The sequence below is a fragment of the Lytechinus pictus genome, chromosome 1, assembly GCF_037042905.1.
Source record: "Lytechinus pictus isolate F3 Inbred chromosome 1, Lp3.0, whole genome shotgun sequence".
NCBI classification, from domain to species: domain Eukaryota; kingdom Metazoa; phylum Echinodermata; class Echinoidea; order Temnopleuroida; family Toxopneustidae; genus Lytechinus; species Lytechinus pictus.
The window spans coordinates 11,966,927-11,987,866 of NC_087245.1; the positions used below are offsets into that span (position 1 = coordinate 11,966,927).

Here is a 20,940-nt window from a genome sequence, read left to right on the forward strand (position 1 = left end):
CATCATGCAAATCCTGATATGATCCTGGCGAAAAATGATATTGGCGTGCAGAAAGCCTCTCTTTATAATGCTAATAATCCCTGATCTCTTTTCAGAAATAAATTTTAGTTTTAAAAACCCCACAAAAATACTAATATTGATTTATTTAGATATAATGGTTAAATCTGTTCCCATATCATTTTTATTTTATTACGCGTGCGCGTGTGTATGGTTGTGGTGGTGGTGGGGGTCTTAAATGCGTTTTGATAATCTGACTGACCTGAAACGAAATTGCTATGTTGCATGACTCTCTTTCTTACTTCAAGTCTAAAGATACTGGTTCAAATTTATCAAAATCCGATGGATTTAAAAAAAAATATCTGAGACTTCAAATATGTTTTTTTGCTCCCAAAACCTCCCATAAAATTTAAGCATTTGATCAGGCATAAAAGAAGTCTTAAAGACTGAGATAAAAAAATAAAAATAAAAAGGGCCTATATCTTAAGGTCTCGGGAATTTAGAAAGATGGTAATTCAAAATACGGAAATGAATTGTAATTATAAACGAGCATGGTTCATCCAAAATCATTTCTTATTGTCATTTCCAGGGAGGTTGGCGGGGGGGGGGGGTGATCACTCACAGGGTCATATTCATTTGGAAGGTATTACCAGCAAAATTTTTGAATCACTGGGTGAGCGCGCGAAGCGCGCTCAGTTGCTAGTTATTCTGACCTAATAGAGACATTTTAAGCAATGTCATTGAACGGATATGTATCTCACTGATCAAATAATGCGAGCGCGAAGCGCGAGCTGAATTTTTTTTATATTCACACTTAAAAAGGGACATGATAATCAAATTTGTGTAATAATGATAGTCACCTGTCTCGCTAAACAATGCGAACGCGAAGCGCGAGCTGAAATTTTCGTATATTTTGACCCCAAACAGCGAGATTTTAAGGAATATATTTTAGGAATCCATTAAGAGTATGCATATCTCACCATAGTCATCTAATGCGAGTGCCAAGCGCTTGCTGATTTTATTAGAATTACATCTGAACACATGAAACACTTTTTGTAGTCATTGCAATCATGATTATCATGCGCATCTCACTAATCAAATATTGCGAGCGTGAAGCGCGAGCAGAAAATTTTTGATATTCAGATCAGAAAAAGGACATTTTAAGGACTGATTTTAGGAATTCATGAAGAGCAGACATATCTCACCGATCCACTAATGCGAACGTAATCACGGACAGGAAATGTTTTTTTTATATACGAAGACCTTAACATGGGGCAATCACTTTTTTAGTTATGTAAAAGAAGCATAGGCCTATGTCACTACATAAAACAATGATAACTCAAGTGCTAGGAAATATATTTGGTTTATATTGACTTGAAAACGGGATGTTTTAGTACAACATGATTATATATCACGTTAAACAGACAATGCGAGCACCAGGAACAATGAAGACGTAGGCCCTGGGCAAATTATGTTTCATAAAGTTATGATAAAAATGTTTCTTATGTAATGTAACATAACATAATTATAATATAATATAACATTATAATGAATAATACTTTCTTCTTTCCCACTACGTTTCTTTTCCTTTCTCCCTCTTTTCTCTTTTTCCCCATTTCCCCGGTTTTTTTTTTGTCAGCCGATGGCGGGAGCATGTGCCTCCCATGCCCCCCCCCCCCCGTAGTTACGCCACTGTATGTCCATATGGCAAATACCCCTCCAATATTATTATCTTTTTACCCCATGATGGTTTAATGGTTTTATTAGAGATTACATTCAAATTTTTTTGACATTCCATCTTAATCCCTCCCAAAGACCCCAACATTGATGAATTGGAAGAAACGGGGGTTTCTCTTCAATGTTATAATAAGGACATAAGTATTTCGTTTGGAAATGGTGAACTGGCTCTTTATTTGCATTTTATGATTCAATAATATTGTTTTATTTGTTAAGCGGTATTTTAGGAAGAATTTTCACCAATAAAACAATTATCTCTTGTGATTTTTTTTTACTTCTTTCGTAAAAAGTGGGGGGATGATTGTACAGGCCATCCCCCCCTCCTCGAAAAGTGGGGGGGATATATCCCCCCCCCATCCCCCCGGGATTTACGCCAGTGCATAGCATTGTAAATCCAAATCAATGGAATATAATTTCGCTCTTTATCAATTCGTATAGTCGTATAGTCGTACTTTATCAATTCGTAAGACAAAGTCGTACTTTACTGAGGCCGCAATCACAAAAACACTACATGACAACAGAGAAACGGTCATATCGTTTATGTCAAATCATATTTCAGATTTGAAAAAAAAATGAAAAGTGGAATGTATCTAAAAAATAAAAATAAAAGGTTTTCCACCTCCTAACACTCACAAACAAAAAGACCCCAAATCAACGACATGTGTATGCATGTGGCACTCCATAAACAATCTGTTGACTTTTCCGTAGTCTACGGCGTCATCTTGTCCATTTTGTTAGAGATTTCCAAATAAATGCGACTCAAAGGAAAGGATTGGAAGATTTGCTTTTTAAATGAAGCTTGACTTCTGTCATTGTTCCTGATTTCGACGTAGCTGTATTTGCGATCGTGATAAAGTAAATCTTGTTCGTTCCTCTGTAACTGGACCAGTCACAAGACCGAGCAGCAGGAGCAAATCGTTAATCGGGCACCAGGACACAAAGCCAGACGGGGCTGGGCCTGCCGGTCCGGGAGTGAATGGCCGATGGGTAGGTTGGGAGTAGTCGGTATCTCAATTCTCACATTGTATCAGACTCAGTCAATACACACAGTCCCAGGAAGAGCTAGGGTATTGCCACACATATAACAATGCCTTGAAAATCACTTCCCCACGAGCTGATGATGCCAAGAATCTTGTAAATATTTGATATCTCCAGATCTAGACTCTAGAGTAAAGTGCCCAAATATCGGACAATTATAATTGGACCAAACAAAAATACAATCATTGAATCAAATAAAAATCATGTGTATTTCTGTAGTACAAATGTTGAATATTGATGTCATGAAAAAATTATGGTAAACGGACATTATTAACTTACTACCAGAGCCAGCTCCAGAGGCTTGTTTTTTGCAAAAAATCGGACGCGTAGAGTTATGCGTCACGATCAATTTCGGCGAATTAAATGGCGCTCTAGACCCAAAAATAATTGCTTAATTGTTGATGAAATAATTCATTTTAGCTGCGCAAATGCCAATTTTAATTATTACTATCAATTTTGACATAGAAATTGGTAAATAATGATAATTTACTTACCAAACGGACCTCTTTCGGCTCTGAACATCGGACATCTTATCTCAGTTGCGCGCGACTTTGTTCTGAAAACGAGCACGTGCGTCAACAGCACGCATTTCAAATTCAATCGGCTGATATGTCTGATGTTTGGGATCGTGCCATATTTGGAAGGGTGTAAAATTTCCCGCCGTAAGGAACCCCCGCAGAGGCCAATGCAGTTTTTTTTTGCGATAGATCGAACATGTGCGATCTCAGCAGCAATATTTCCGGCGGAAATCACTCCCCCCTTACAAGATTTTTTTTGGTCATCGATCTTTTGGAGTCCATAATTAGCGATGGTCATAAGAATCTCTGGAATTCAAAATCATGGATTTTACCCCTGGATTTAACCCCTGGAATATTTTTTGGGGGCAGCAACTTGGATCTACTGTGTGTGCAGTTCAATAGCAAGTATGTTCATGTATCTTATGCATGGAAGTCCCTAGACCAAAAGCTTCAGTCTCTGTATTTTGGTTGTTCCGCTGAACTACGTTGGCTCCACTCACCATACATAGACTGAAGGGGATGGGGCCCCGTACCTACAGCCAACGTATAGTGAACTAGCGTTTTATAGATCGCGATTTAAAACTGTTTTTTAAGCAAAATTGAAAGTTTCATGGTTTCCATTATCAGGGAAATATAAATAACTTAAGTAATTGCATACCTTGGGCCGGAGTTATTGAAAAAAATCCTCTGGATGATTGAGAAATCTGTCATCTAAGACATTTTCACCTGACCTGACCGTTTTTCTTGCAAGTTGCCATCTTGAATGACGTCATTATCGTTATTAACTTAATGTCTCGAATCGATATATCGCGATTATAACTAGTACTAGTACTAGTATAACTAGTATCGTTTATCTTTGGTTTCGTTCGCATATGGAGCAGATCGTATAATATCGAAAGCAATATCGATATCACATTCGTGATTGTTGACGTTCGTTTGTAAATATTTTATAGTTTGGCTGCCATTTTGACCATTTTTATCGTGTTCAACCCAATTAAACATCGGTAAAGTATATTTTTCATGCCTTTTTCATCTATATCGTTTAAAGTATTTAAATATTCGAATATCAAGGTCTAAAAGTTTGTTGTTTATACATCCTTAGATTGTAAATTCGATGTGTAAAATTACATCAAACTTTGGACTGTGAATTGACAAAAGGGAGGGAATGAGAACACATGCGAGCCCACACGTACACCCTACCGTCGGTAAATGGGGATTACAGTAAAATGTCAGAAATTGTTGAATAAATCCCCAGAAACGACGGTTATTCCTGTCTAGGAAGTCCCCTGCCAGTGCGGGTCCCTGTAGTTATGGGGAGGGAGTTGAAGTTATTTTTGTCCGATATTTGGAACCGTCCGATGTTTGGCGACTTTACTCTAGATTAAGTAAGATCTAGATCTGTATTATAAGTTTTACAAAGACAAAGTCAGACCAAAGCCAAAAGGCAAAGTGAAAATTATTTTTTTACCTATGCTAAAGTTAGGTCTAATGTTTTGTTAGATCTAACTTTACATCATGTACATGCACAAAATTGATTTAAAATAATTTTTTCTAAAATCATACTTTTCTACCGCTACCATAACCTGGGCTTAGTACCAGAAATTATCAGGCTTAGCCTAAGGTTTAGGAACAGGGATGAAGTGGACTATTTGTGGATGACAATACTGCTGGGTAGTAGTTTCACAATGTGAGTGCCATGCCAATGCTTGCAAGGCAATAGAAGTCATAATACCATACCCATTGCAGTGTGTCAATTATCGTCTTGTGCTTGCGCAGCAATATTGTGTTCTGTGCAACTGTTTTAATTCATGCATTTCATAATACGTGCCCTTAATTTATATGACATTATTCATTCATGTATAATCCTTAGAGATCGTTCAACAAGTACGTAATAACATTAAAGGTCAAGTCCACCCCAGAAAAATGTTTATTTTAAAATAGAAATCTATAACAGGAAAAATCAAACAAAGATAATGCTGAAAATTTCATCAAAGCTGTTGTAAAATAGTGTTACATCTCCTTGTATGACATTTTAACGTTTCGCTTATTTTTCACAAAACGGTTAGATGCACAACTCAGTGATATGCAAATGAGAGAGCCAATGATGTCTCTCACCATTTCTTTTGTTTCTTTATTGCTTGAATAACACAATATTTTCAATTTCTACAGGTTTGACAACAATGACCAATTTGACTGAATCACAAAATGTTAAAACAATGTTTCCACATGTTCAGGGAGGGATAAAACTTTGTTTCACTTGACAATGAGGAGAAAATTAACATTTCATATAATGAAATTCAAAAGAAATAGTGAGTAGGTGTTGTCATCAGTCTCCTCATTTGTATACCGACCATGATGTGCAATTGTGCATATAGTGTATAACTGTTTGTAAAATTAAGCAAAACTTTAAAATGTCAACTTTTTTCTTTAACTTCATTTTAGATTAATTTTTCATTCATATGCTTGTTTGATTTTTCTATGTTTATTTAAATCAACTTTTTGTTGGGGTGGACTTGTCGTTTAATCATAGAATTTATAGGTGTTTCTTTTTCATCATTCTTTTTCAAAGAGATAATACCTCTCTTTACATTTCCCTGGAATTTCACTACTGATTAGTCCTATTCTACCCTGCGCTTGAGATTCATGTAAATATAAGCATTCTTATAAAAATAGGAACGATCCTATTGCAATCTTTCTTTTCCTATTTCTTTGAAATAATGTATTTAAATAAGTCGTTCTCTTTTCTCAAAATAAAATATCTAAACTTCTTCCTGTGTCTTAGCTATCAGGATTGGTAGGTATAACATTTTTCTTTCACTTTTGAATTATCACTAGGGGCCATGCTATCTTGTCTGTTTTGGGGGAAGGTTTCAATCCACAAGCCTCTCATTATTTTGATCATGAATGGAATATGTTGTAATAATAATAATAATAATAATAGTAATGATAATAATAATAATGATGATGGTGATGATGATGATGATGGTGGTGGTGGTGGTGGTGATGATGATGATGGTGATGATGATGATGATAATAAAACAGCTTTCATGGTTGTGGGTAGAAAGACAGAAAGACAAGACATATCAAATGCAAACTTTGCAAGATGGCTGTGTAAGCAGGAATTTTTTCTGTACCGTACTGTTCCTAAAAAAAACTTTGCACAAAAGTTGAGAATTTTGTGCAAAAAGTAAGATGTTGATCACTCAAAACTAATGCAAGGTTAGGGATTTTGATAGTAAAAACATTCAGAATGGTCATTTTACATGTTTACCAAATTGATGGTAGGCCTACCATCAGCCAGCAGAAAGGTGATTATCAGGCCTTCCATTGCTCTTTGTGATTGACTGAGAAAGTTTCCAGGGTCCCATAACACAAAGCTTAGTGATTGATTGTACGCTTGATTTTGACGACTGATTGTACATTATAGTCAATGGACTCAATCGTAGAAAAATGTTCTATGATCATTGCTAAGCTTTGTGTTATTGGCCCCATGTGTAATAGATGTAGCGCCAAGTACATCACTGAAACACTCAAATTGGGACATCTTTTGTTTGCAGTGTAGGAAGTTAAAGAACAAGTATATGCTGACATCAGGTGAATTTAACCCCCCCCCCCAAAAAAAAAATGAGAGAGAGAGACCAAGGGCTAGGAATATACACTTGACAAAAATGACAAGAATAACTGAACTTGAATTTACAAAGTTTTGAATTTGTATCCCCTCATTCTGTGAGCAAGTGCCACATAAATATGAATATCCAATGTCAAAGGTGGGGTGATGGAATAGTGTGATAAGAATTATGTAAATGGTTTTAGAGGCAGTATTTTTAATGTGTCATGGTCATCTCAGAAAGCAGAAATATAAAATTTGATCTTATATTTGTATGACTATAATTAAATCATCAAAAATTATTGGACAGTTTTTTAAGATATATTGGATGGTATGTTTTTTAAAGTGAATATTTTCCCCATCCACAAGGTAACTCATGATCATATGACTGCGCATCATTTTACGCAAGTGTGCATATACATGTATGCTGTATTCTTGGATTGTGCTACTGTAGATAATCGATTTGTGATGTTACAATGCGATCGTCCATAATGTAATAAAATACTTCACAAGTTTGATTTGCATGGTCTGTCCACGTAGTTTGGATCTGAGACAAGATTATCAGTAAATCCACAGAAAATAACATAAGTTGCCTGTTTTTGTGGATTATAAAACAATAATGGATAAAAAGCTTTTCGGATTGAGTCCTGAGATTAGTCCAGTATTGTTTCCTGACTCTCCCAATATCTTATCTAGATATATTTCCCCATTTCTCACTCAGTCTTCCAACATTATCTATTGAAAATGTGTCTGATACATGTACAAATATAATTTCATTTTTATTGGAAAATAGCTTTTGATGGAAATTGCATCTCCTAACAAATGAGGGAGCTGCTTGGATGTGATGCGATGTTTATAGAGAAAAAAATTGCATTTTGAAATGTTTCATCTCTCTTTATGTACAAAGTCTACTGGAGTGGAAAACTCACAAGCACTGATGAAATAAACAGTAGGGAATGGACTGGTGACTTATTTCATGATAATGTCATCAATCAACCTAAAAATCCATGCATAACTGTTTTTTCCATTCCTACACTGTACCTGGAATTGAATGTGAGGTCCTTCTGTGATACAAAATAGGCCTACAATTCAGTATTAGAAAAAAAACGCACCCTGATACAATACATAACTAATAGAGGGTATGAGTACTGTATAATTAGATTGCTCTCAGAGTATTGGTTGACATTGTAGTACATGTATTGTACAGTACTACCAAGCTCCCTTGACATTTACTTGAAGATTTCCCCCAGCTTACTGCCTGTCTTCAAAGAACTTGACATGATAATAATTTTTGTCATCTTTATCTCCATGGATGTGGCATTTGTTTCTAATCCTAACTTGTACACATTCAAATTTTGAAATGATCCTATCCCTTAAATCCGGTGTTGTATTGGATTATGAAGCTAATGTTTTAGTCATGTGTCATTGCTTTAATGAAAGATCAGTATCTTATTATCAGCAGTGATCTCATCAGCAGCTCTGGTTACATGCACGTACAGTATGCAAGAGAACTTGCTGGGTAACAAATTGGGAATCATCAATGCCTGGTAATTTTTGCTTTGATTCAAAACTGCTCATTGGCACGTACCCGTGCATAATTCTAAAGTGCATTGAACAGAGATTGACAGGAATTTGGGAGAAAGTGGAGATATAGAGAATGGTGTGTCATGTGTGCATTCTTGGCCAGTTCAAGAAATGAAAGCTAGATACTGCAATCTTTAAAGTGGAAGCAAACACTTGAAACCAGTTGGGTTATATGAAAAAAAAACACTATTCAGAGAAAGATCAATGAAAGTGAGAAAATTTGATAACATAGTTATGATGAACCTTGAATACTTCATATAAGGATATCAGCATATTGACAATGTGACCGAGATGTGTGATGTGATAGTTCATCTACTCTCCCCTTTGATAGAAAAAATAATTACCCATTCTCTCATCAATAAAAAATCCAGGGGTAATACACAGGGGCTCAGGGAAATTTTGCCCCAAAAATACTCAAACAGCAATGAAAATTCAAAATGGAGCCCTAGATAATCCCAATTCATTGCATTGTTATAGCTTATCCAATGTTGGAGAATTAGGCGGTAGTTTTGTGAGAAGTAGCCCCCGAAATAAAAAATATATACATATACCGGTATATGTTTTTTGCCGGGTACAATCTATTTGCCTGTGAAACTAGGTGCATTTTGTGAAATGTGTGTACACGTCTTCCCATACATGTGAGTAGAACCATGGAGGTATTATTAAAAGGATCTACCTATAGACTTGATAAGTTCAGACAATTTAAGTGATGTTGTCATACTGAATGTCGAACTAAAACATCTCATATTTTCATTCCTATTTTACAGCTCTACAGCAGTTGCTAGGCTGTTTAGATCAGATATGTGGGACGATAGGTGAACGGCAGGAGAACCAAATATTCCTCAGGAATCTACTGAACAACAAGGAACTAGCAGCTCTTTGTCAGGTATGTATGAGAATGTGTAATATTGTGTAAAACCCTTGTTCAGGGGTAGAGATCTATTTGATTTTGCATGAAATTTATATTTAACTGTGAGTCTGGAGGGTCTTCATTATTTCTTATATATTTGTATTTCATCTTTTTTTCATTATTCATACAAGTAGGCATATTCTGTTGTTTTATTCTTTCGGTATAAGTTATATATTTTTGTGGTTAGGATTCTTCTACAGGAATATGAACTATGCATATTGTAAGTTTATTTCATTTGTACGTTCACATAGACAAAGTCAGTATAATTCTTTATAAAGTTGTTGATGTTTACCTTCATTTGCTATCCAGGAGTCTTTACCAAGTTTGAAGTTAAAATCTAGATTGGTAAAATATCATCGTGTATTCAGGGTAGTGTTGGGAAAACTGCAATTTTTGTATAACAACAAATCTTACAGTACGTTGACTACTAATGATAGAAAACAGGGTTGACAATTACTTGGGACATTAAGGTATTTCCTGCCCAGGTGGGAATTACTGGGAAAATTTTGTAAATGTTGGGATAAGATGTACAAACAGGTACATGGAAATGCTATGCTTGTCTTGAGAAACACCTGGACAATACCTGAAATACTCAAGAAGTATATTTTGTAGTACTATCGTCACTTGTTGGCTTTTCCAATTTTGGCCCAAGATGCACATACGTTGAAAAGATGGAATGAGACCTGAAGGCTGCTGGACATATGTGTGTATGCTCACTATTTTTAATTGCTGGACTGGACTGAGGATACCTAAAAAGGCAACTTGACCACTGAACTAAAAATAAGAATAATAGTGAACAACAGTTATTGCTAATATGAACAATATTAGGAAATGTTGATGTGAAAAGACAGGCACACATGTCACTTGAATAGCCATCATGGATAAAGAATTTGTTTGGATAGTTTTAATGTCAATTTGTAACCTGTGTCTTCAACTATTTCTATTAATGATTTATGAACTAACATAGCAACATTCTTCTTTGTTCTGAATACCCCCACCCCCCTCTGTTGCACACTAAAATACATTAGCTATTAAGAATCATTGAAAATTATGTCCACCTCAAAATTAGAAAGGTTTGAATACATTTTGTTCTACCTGTCAGATGAATGGTTGGTTTAAGTTGAAATAATTCTGATTAATATCTTAAAGGTTATGAATACCATGATACATCACACCAAATCTACTGAACACTTTCAAACATTGGATGGTGCTGTGGTTGCTAATCCAACACATTGATAGATAGTTCAAGGGAGTAATATTTCCTGTCGATGAAATGCATAGTTCCTATTACCAGAAAGTTCAAAGTTAGGATCATTCAGCCCTTGGATCGGGTTTCAGTTTTCCGCTAGTTTACATGTCTTTCTAAATTTGTCTTTGGAGATTAACTGTTTTTCTATGATGCAATGTAAAGCCCATGACTGATACAAGTGTCATGTTATCAGAGAAATAAATGATGAAGCAAGTTTAAAACAGTAGTTTCCGGAAGATTATTTTCAGTAATTTCTAGTTTATATTTAACTTGATGTATAAAGGATACATAGCAAAATAGTGCTAGACTTTTTTTTGAAAAAGTGTATAATCATGGATAAGTGTCTATCATCTCATTGTTTACCTTTTTTAAAATTTTGTAGTATATTCTGAAATTAATGCATAAGCACAAACTGTGAAATGATAAATTTTCTAGAAACTTGGCTACATAGTTTTTATTCTCTCAGAAAAACATTTTTTAAACACCCCTTCCCTATTTAAGAAATAACAAGTGCCCTGTACAGTGAATGTGTATTGTTAATTATTCGCTGCCGGTGATCCCCCTCCTAAAAATTGCATTGAATTTTTAATCCTGTTTTGGCAGTATTCAAGTGGTATCACCAGTTTGTTTGTCAGTGCGATTGTAAATGTCAACATTTTGTTGCACACCTATGTTGTACTCTAATATTGCAGGACTTCATACTGTGTTGGGGTAAAATGTTTTGCCCATAAAATCGAGTCAAGGATTGTATTTGGTTCAATATTAGTTCACTGCAGGAATTTTGCCAAAGTTTATTCCTGACAACATTGAGGCCAGTTTACATCAGCCAGAGTTTTTAGTTTATCCCCCTTTTTTGTTCCCAACAAACTCCTGAGCAGAACAAGCTTGAGATCTGTTAGTGGGCAATTTTTTGTATAGGTTTTATAGATGGCAATCATAAATCAACAATGGCGCAATAATTGATGACTCATCCAGTGAATTTGCAAATATAGATGTCTGTGTTTTTTTTTCCTAAGCAAATTGTATCATTGTATATTCTACCATTATACTGTGGTATTACACATTATTCAAATATAGCACCCAAAGTGTTCCTGAAGGTGTCTGCTCTGTAGCGCTTCTGTTACATTCCATGCTCAAGACATAATTTCAATTGGGCTGATGAAAACAGGGTTCCTTGAATCTTTTAGAGGGCTGATTGGGCTCTAACAGATTGAGTAAACTTAGGGCTTAGGCTCTTTAAAAACTGCCTTTTTTAAATTATCATTATGAAGCATTAAGAGTAGGCCTACATAGTACATGTACATGTTTAAGTCTTCATCATACAGTACACTGAACATGTATGCATTTTTTTTTAATCAGCAAAGTGACCAGAAATTAAATCATATTTTATGAGTCACATGTTGTGCACACATTCAAGCTGTTTTTGTTGTTTGCTTGTTTGCTTGTATGTTTTTTTTTTGTTTTTTTGGGGGGGGCATATTTATAAATGTTTTGACAAACATACATGTATATGAGGAGTAAAAACAATTCTTTGCAGTAGACCTTTGAAATACCTGCCAACATGTACATGTAAATAACAAGAAATGAAGTTGAAAACCGATTGTTTGGATCTTTCTCACAACACCAATGTTTGATGAGCATTTTCCACAAGCAAGACATCTCTTAGCAAATGTCAAACGAGTGTTAAAATATTCATGAAAATATTTGGACTTTAATATTCTTGCTTTTTTACATTGGATGTGACTCATAGGTGCTCCTGTTCTATTACAGGTTGCTATGAAATTTTCTTCTTACAACACATCCATGCAGCTCATCTTCCTTGAATACAAATTAACAGATTTCAGAGTTTCCTGCCAAACATAACCAAAAAAAGTAAAGTTGGAGGAACAGCAATGAGCATTTCATTTTTCTTTCAACATCTGTTTTGTCATACAAGATTAGATTTATTTTCACTGGATCTATAGACTTCCTGACAGACAAACAGATTCCATATCACAGGGGGAAAGGAGGATTTCTTGAAAGCTTGAGGAAGAACCGTTCCTCATTTCGCTGACTCCATATTCGTCATGTATGTAGACAAAACTTTGGCTTAATACTTCCTGACAGATGAAAAAGTGTCGCCAACACTCAACGAGATGACTTTATGTAGGGTTTGTTGATTATTCATGCATTCCATTAGCTGAGTATGTTAATGACTTTGAGGCATTATCCGTACAGCATTGAATCGACCTCCACAACAGATGCAGATTTCAAGCGCCACATCAATAAGATTATTGTCATGGTAATCTTTATTTTTAACTCATATCCATCGGGCGATAGAATGTCTGCTTGGTGATTGGGAATGAAATTTTCATCAGTGTTCAGAATTTCTTGATAAGTTGTAGTGGGGCCATTTGGATGTTGGTGTCTCACTCATAGATTTATTCACAAGTGCACAAACAGTAATAGAAATAAATAGTATTACCAATTGGACTGCAAGAAGTACATACAGCTAGGCTTAATGTCATCTAGCTTTGGTTAGTAAATTTTGTACAAGATGAACATATAGGATAGGGGGACTTGTGTCACTTGTAGTATAACCAAGGCCTAGCCTACAGAGATGTGTCACTTTGATAAATCCCCTTTTTATACATGTAGCTTCTGATTGCTGTCATCATCATTAACATCTTTCTCTCAACATCCACTGTTCTGTAAAATGAAATGTTCCAGTATGAAACTATGAATAATCTTTTTTGATGATGAATGTATTATTTCCCATCAAGATATACTGCCAGTGCCTTCTAGGTATACATGTATGTCTGTAATATGCACAAAGAAAGCTGTTTAATTCTCCAATCAAATTTCATGAAAAATATAATATGAATCTTTTAGAGAACTGTATTTCAGATTTAGTTTGAAATTTAGTATTAAATGTGCAGAATTGTCCTTTACAATTGAGAATCTTAGCAACGCCAAGGCACTCTACACATGTTTTCTTGTAGTAGTATAATTATCAAATTTCAACCATTTCCTTTATGCCTAGAAGGTACCTTAGCACTGACACTCACTTTAAAGGAAACCAAACCCTAAAGAATCAGTGTGGTGAAAGATATAATATTTATTCCCACCTAGTAAAGCTATTGATTCATATATGATGAGGGATATTTTTCCTTTTGATATATGATATCATCTCTTTTCTGCCTTTCATACCTCAATTTCCATATTCTTTCTCTCATGTTTTTCAATACGTATGTGTACCTTGTTGAAGTATTTCTGTTTGAAAAACAAGAAACATTTAAAAGCTTGCTGTTAATTGGTACAGTGTATTTATTGATGTGTTTCAAATTCATTATGCAACTTAATTGTATACTGTGAACTTCTTGTGCTTTTATACAAGAGACATTATATCCCCATTATATATGTGATCTTGACACAACTGAACTGATTTCAAGACGGGGGGGGGGGGGGGGGGCATTCTACATTTTATTATTTGTGAACATGTACTTTACAATTAAACACAAATTTGAATTTGTAGAATTTAACCATTTGTAAGTTTAATAAAGAATTTCAAATCAACAAAAGAACATTGTATGATAGGCATTCATGCAGCGCCCTCTATCTGAAAATGATATTTTTCCAAGCAGATTATCATTATTGCCACTTCCAGCATTCAGAATTAATCCTATTTACCTCACCTGGGTTGAGTGCAGCAGAATGTGGTATATTTCTTGCTTCAGGAAGGAAAATATATAGATGGGATTTGAAACAATTACCCTGTTTGGAGGAAAAGAGTCAGAATCACAAGATCACAATATTTATGCTACGGTAATCAATTTTTAAGTTTGTGTTCCTCTCCTTATTTATTTTTTCTGCAGGCTCACTCAGTCATTGAAGATTTTGATGAATGGAAGTATCCCCCTGCCGATAACAATGCATTTCAAATGCTATATGAGGTAATTAATTACATCATTTTTTGTGTGTTACAACAAACCACATTCAAAATTGATTTCCTGTGGTATCCCAAGCTGATCTCCCATCAGCTTTGCCGATCTCTTTTTTTTTGCGTGTAGAGATGCAGAAACAGGAGTATTAAACAGAAAAGTGTGATGAGTGAATATGCAACATCACAAAATGAAACTTTTAATTCAATTCTTTTTATTTCAGCTTGGTAAAATAGCCCTCGATCAGCCAATGGCTGGTTTTCAGAAAGGCTGTGCATATACAAACAATACAAAGAATAATTAAACCATAGAAAAGTGAACAATAGTACAGCTTTAAAACTTAACGACTATGACATACTTTGATGGATTTTTGCCAAACCTTCATTGATATGTTTCTCTCATTTTCCTCCTTTCATTAAAACCAACTGGACTTCACAGTCAAGCAAGTTGACTCCCTCTTTCAGTTTTGATGTAGTGAGAAGTGAGACCATATGATGGTTGACTTTACTATCTGTTTTTAATTCAGATTTTGTTTGTTATATCCTTTCATCTTATCTCAGGTCTGTGAAGAGCTGCAAGACTTTGTCAACATGCCTGAGGTCATGGAACTCTGCTGCCTGCTCACAAGAGCCCACATGAGGGCAGTGTTTGACATCCATGACCAGATCGCCAACAAGGACTATGTACCAGAGCTTCCCCCAGAGTTCCCAGCTGATATCACTCCCTTGTGTAGTGATGATGAAGAAGCAGGGGTCAAGATAGTCAAACTTGTCAAAAGTGTCGAACCTCTGGTGAGGACAAAATATGAGCAAATATTGGGCATGTAGATGATAATCACATTTTTTAGTTATTCATTATGTTCATTTACTGTTGAGTTATTGTTTCGGCGATTCTGTGTGGTGTTTCATAAACCTGTTTGTAACATTTATACAACTTTACACACAATTGGAAAGTGTTTTTACTCTAAAGTGCCAAACTAGCTACACAGGGATATATTATTTAACACAAGAACAGGTCACCAGTTGTGCTCAAAATAATGAGAAATTTACAAACAGCTTTTTAAATGACACCTGGTGTTGTTTACACCTATAAGTTTCCAAGATACCTGTACAGATGTGGATATGTTGGCAATGTTGGACCAAAATATAACTACTGTTAAAATTTCATCTTACGAAGTACATGTATACAATCTACAAGTAGAGAGCGGGAAAAATTGACTTGCCTGCTGATTTCCCATGTAATTGCAAAGTCAGCCACCAATATCTCAAGGGGTGGGATCTGCTTATTATACAATTTTTTAATGCATGGGAGTGATTAAGTAAAGTGTTATGGATTATATTAAGAGTAATCTTTACTCTTTATTTGTTCGTTTTTCAGGGAGCTACGATCAAATATGATCCAAAGACTGGAATGATTGTGATTGCAAGGGTGATGCATGGAGGAGCAGCAGATAGGAGTGGTAAGTAAGGGAGATTGCATGGTCCAGCATTGGAATGCTCATTATACTAATGTCACATCAATGAAACCAACTCCGAACCGATCAATGATTGGAAATAACATAATAAATTTGGATGATCTGGAGTTAGTTGCACTGGTAGGATTATGGGATTAGCTTGGAAGACCTTCAATACACATTTGTTCATAGATGCGTTTGCATGCATATTTTCATCAACATTTTTTATAGTCCATGGAAAGGATTTTTGCTCAAGATTTAAGAGTGAAATCAGGCTGTGCTTAATCGCCTGTGCTACATTTCAACATGATACATGAATCTAACATGAAATATTTGATGAGTATTGTTCATGGTAGCATGCTTAATCAAAGCATGTGACCTATCAGACCCACAGATAGAAAGTTAAATGTGAAGTGTGATTTGCACTTGACTACTGGTATCTGTAAAATACCTCTCAGATGGTTAAATCATTAAAATGAAGCCTTGTAAATAAAATTTTGCAAACATCACGGAACAAACGTGAAGGAATGGAAGAAAGAATTTTAACTTTTCCCAACACTGCATGGCCTTGTAACTTGTATTTTGAATAACTGACCATACAGGTTGGTTCAGGTATTGTGAACCTTTGTAGGCTTTTGCACGTGCATGTTTAGAAGATCCATAGGTTCAAGCAGGTAAGGATAAAATGATGATACATGTAGCACTCCTATCCACGAACAACCTGCATATTAAAGGCTCCTCAATAACTTAGCTCGGTAACCTATTATTGTAGTCAAACTAAAGCATACATAGGGCAGGTCAACATTTACACCTGGGTGGAGACTGACAAATGTTAATCACTGTCCGTCTAAATGACATTAATGCAGTGGTGAAACTTGAACATCAGGGTTTTAAGGTCTTTAGACTTCTCCACTGTTCCACAATGCCTGTACATAGTAATGGTAATGAATGTTGGCGTGATTCAGTAGTGGGATTTGAACCCTAGACCTTATGGATCACAGTAGACTTTATCCACTGATTCACACACTTGTCCATATCAACAGTTAATGATACAGCATTGAAATGAATGTGTGGGCATGAGTCCATGCTTCAATTTCTAGGTTAGGATATAGATCTTAAATTGAATTCATAACGGGTGCAATCGGAAGCCAATGTGAGGATCAGAGGATTCAAGTTAATGTGTTCTGATTTTCTTCATTTTGTTTATTCTCGCTCACTCAGCAGTGATCTTGGACATAGCTGTAATGCAGATATATGACTTGTCTTTTATAGATTCATGTATTCCACTTTCCATGCTGTTATAGCCTACAGTGGAGCTGTTCTTGGTTTCAATCAGAAAATATATAAGTGAATTCTACTTCCATCATTTCCACATATGATGCAGCCCCTCTTCACCTACTAGTATTTTATAACTGGGTGTTGCAAGATATTTGGAATCAATTGCGGGTCAATTTTAGGTTCTAAAATCAATCATAACTTGTAAAAATAATGACATTATTTGATATAGATGTGTACAGTATGCACATCAACCAACAAGCTGCTATTAAAGGGTGCTCCAATATTACCCTGGCTTCTCTTGATGACCTATTAGTGCAAACATACATATAAGGAAATTTATCCCTGCTGGAATGCATTTACACTTTGGTCGCATTGCATAAAAGTTACTATTATAGTAACTTTGCCATCCAATGGTAACCACCATGGTGACACTGAACAACAGCCAATCAAACTCAAGGATTCTGTGCAAGTTACCATTGCATGGCAAAGTTACCAAAATGCAATGGGGACCTGATGGAATTGGAACCCTAGACCTTGTGCATCATGGTCTGGAGACTTGTCCACTGATCCATAACTCTTTGAAATTGATTGTAGATTTAATGTACAATTTATTCTTTGCTACAGGTATTATGAATTGATTTGTTATGGCCTTTATTGATCTATTCATTTCAGTGGAAACTTAAATCAGTTTCAGATAATTTGTTTGCAACCTATTCAAGATTTCTTTCATAATATTCGTCAGCTGGATAATAAGACCTGGTAGCATAAAATGTTTGATCCTGGATTTTGATTGACTTTTATAGAGGAAGATTACCATCATTGAAGTCTTGTAAGCAGAGGTCCCATAACTGGGATGTTTATAAAAGAGGGCCCTGAATGATATCATGCTGCATCTGATAAAATGATGACAAACTTTACTTGTAGTTTATGATAAAAAGTACATGTTGAAAAAAGGGGGAGGAGTGAAGGGGTGTTCAATAGGTTAATAGTAACCAATAAATTTGTAGAACCTCCAATTAAGAGGTCCAGTGAGTTTCTTCCAATCAGTTGATACCTTTCTGTCATGGCTTTTCAATAAAAAAACTATGACAGCTGTAATTTATATTCCCAAATCAATAAATGACAATTCGGTATTAAATGGGAATTAAGAAAGTGGCTATTGAGGCTTATCTATAGGTACTTCATCATCCAAGGTGTATGCTTTGTTGTCACTAAAACTTATCAAGTTGACACCTTTATTAATGCAGTTTAGGATGTTACCTTCTTTGAAGTCAGTTACCATGGAATTGCCCTCAAGATTGATTTTTATTGAGGAAATTGTTGGCTTTGCACTGATTGACTGAATTGGTTACTGAGTCAGTACCATGGGCTATAATCAGCTGAAAGATATTCCTGAAAGGACCTATTGGGAGAAAGCCAAATCTGGAAATTTCACCGCCCCCTGCTTTCAAGGGAAAATCCACTGGGATAATTAAGGGCAGAACCACGAGAGAGAAACCTGCTGAATATTGGAATTTTTTTCCTACAAAACAATATCAGAGAATAATGCACCTGCACATTTGAAAAAGGTAGTTTTAAAAGTTTGAAAAAAAAAACCATATGTTGAAGATCTCTCCTGTTTTATTCTTACTGAGTCTATTAAAATCTTGGTTTAATGATATCACATGTATATTTTCCACACACAAGAAATAATTTTAATAAATGCAACTTCTTCTACGTAGTTCTGACAGGGATATAGAGTTTATAAAGAAACATCTAGTTTGAACTTTTTGATGCCTTTACACACAAAAAAAATTGAAAGGAAGCACTCCATTGCGTGAAAAATGTATTTTTAAAACTTATTTTAAAAATAGATCTTATTCTAATTGTGAAGTTTTATGTAGAAATGATCTTGGCATTGGATGAGCTCAGATTGATTCTTTCATGACCTTTGATTAGTAGACATTGTGGCAAGTTTTTGCTTTGTTCTCAAATCCCCCACTAAAGTCTTTTCTACATGTAATTGTACTACTGCACTCCTACCAAATGAAAAATGTAAAGCAGCTGTGAATGTATTCCTTTGTCATACTGAGAGGATAAAAATTGTCTTAATCATACCATTAACTTATAATGACTTGGAATGAGTGAATAATTAAATTCAGCACTTCTTTATGTATGATTATTGTTCATTGAGCCTGAAGTCATAGCTATGATCTAACAAGAAAAGACATCCAGGAAACAACGTGTAGCTATAATCCATTTTGTGTTAACAAGACCAAGGCGGTGTACCTGTTAAGTTGCAAAGTGACGTTTCAATGTGTACTGTGAGTTGCACTGTCACGACAGTCGACTTTGGTTAGATCAGCCTTCAAGCTAAGGGTCCGTCTCACAAGAAATTAAACCACTAATGGCGTGGAAGGATTCCTCTTTGTCCGGTGCCAATTGGTTTTGTCATGTTGACCATAGTGATTTATTACTCCGAGGCACTTAGAGTCATTTCTCATCAGGTTTTCCTGATCCTGTTTTCCCCAGTCATCCAGACACACCTGCTTGGAAAATCACAATGTTGTTCTTTTTCTCTATAGATAAGGTCAAACATTGATTAGGTCGAACATTGATGGAGTCGTCCAGGTCATGTCCTGTAGTTTTGCAATTGCTCTCTTTATTTTTATTTGATTTATTTTAATTTTTTTCTGTAAAAGCTCTTGAAAAAATTTGTATTACAGATATAGTTAGCAAAATAAAATTGAATTCAAAACATGTTTTTTAGTCGATACTTTTTGCGACATTACGAGGCTAAAGGCTGAATTACGTACACTGATAAGTAAAATTTAATGAAATGATATAAAGTGAATATTACATTTAACCATTCTTGGACATTTTCTTGAAAGGGTTATATACATTGTTGGAAGTAATGCATCATGTGTTTCCACATTTTCTATGTTGAAAATGCAAATGGATCCTGATTTTTATTTAAACATGAAAATTACAGTGTTCAAAAATGCTAAAAATCCTTATTTTGAATTCTTTGACCATTGTCAAAAGCATTGCCTTTTCCGCTATGAGAAGTGGTTCTATTAGACATGTACATGTAGCTTCAGTTTCTGGGAAAACACAAATTCAGTTAAAATTCATGATATTATAAAGAGAAAAAGGTTAGATTATTCCATGGTTGAAGTTCATTTATTTTTTCGTTGCGTGCAATGGGACTGTCTGTAGTGACTAACACAATTGTCCAAGGTTCTTTTCATGACATTTGTGAGGCTCAGAACTTTAATAAATAAAGCCATTTTTATTGCATTATTTTTGCACTATATTAGGATGAATATTAGGGGCACTATTTGAGAAGCTGAAATTGATGAAATTAAGGCAAGTTATTTGCCAGCTCTTCAAGCCAGCTCATTCTAGATATACATGTAAAAAGAGAATGAAATACTAGTAGCCATTTGGCTGGTACTAAAACGTACATCCTCTTGAGTCCCTGCTAACCTTTCGGCTCTCCCCTCCCCTCCTCGCATAAACATCATGAGATACATTCACACCCACCTTGTTAAAAACTTTAATTTATGATAACCTGTGCAGGCCTTAATATACATGTACCTGATAATTGATATCACACATTCATACCTGCCTGAACAAGATTAAGTTTTTAAGAGTTCTACAATAGTAC

At 35.2% G+C, this 20,940-nt stretch overlaps 1 protein-coding gene across 3 annotated transcripts in view; it reads left to right on the top strand.

Annotated features, from left to right (window-relative positions):
- Nucleotides 1–2,407: 2,407 nt before the first annotated feature.
- The window catches only part of LOC129257447 (MAGUK p55 subfamily member 7-like), a 42,040-nt gene continuing 23,507 nt past the window's right edge, over nucleotides 2,408–20,940 (top strand). For all 3 annotated transcript variants that reach the window (XM_054895770.2, XM_054895778.2, XM_054895785.2), the window contains exons 1-5: nucleotides 2,408–2,721; nucleotides 9,249–9,367; nucleotides 14,495–14,572; nucleotides 15,121–15,351; nucleotides 15,938–16,019. In XM_054895770.2, the coding sequence (XP_054751745.1) occupies nucleotides 2,718–2,721; nucleotides 9,249–9,367; nucleotides 14,495–14,572; nucleotides 15,121–15,351; nucleotides 15,938–16,019 (514 nt within the window). In that variant the 5' untranslated portion in view covers nucleotides 2,408–2,717. The remainder of the gene's footprint in view (nucleotides 2,722–9,248; nucleotides 9,368–14,494; nucleotides 14,573–15,120; nucleotides 15,352–15,937; nucleotides 16,020–20,940) is intronic.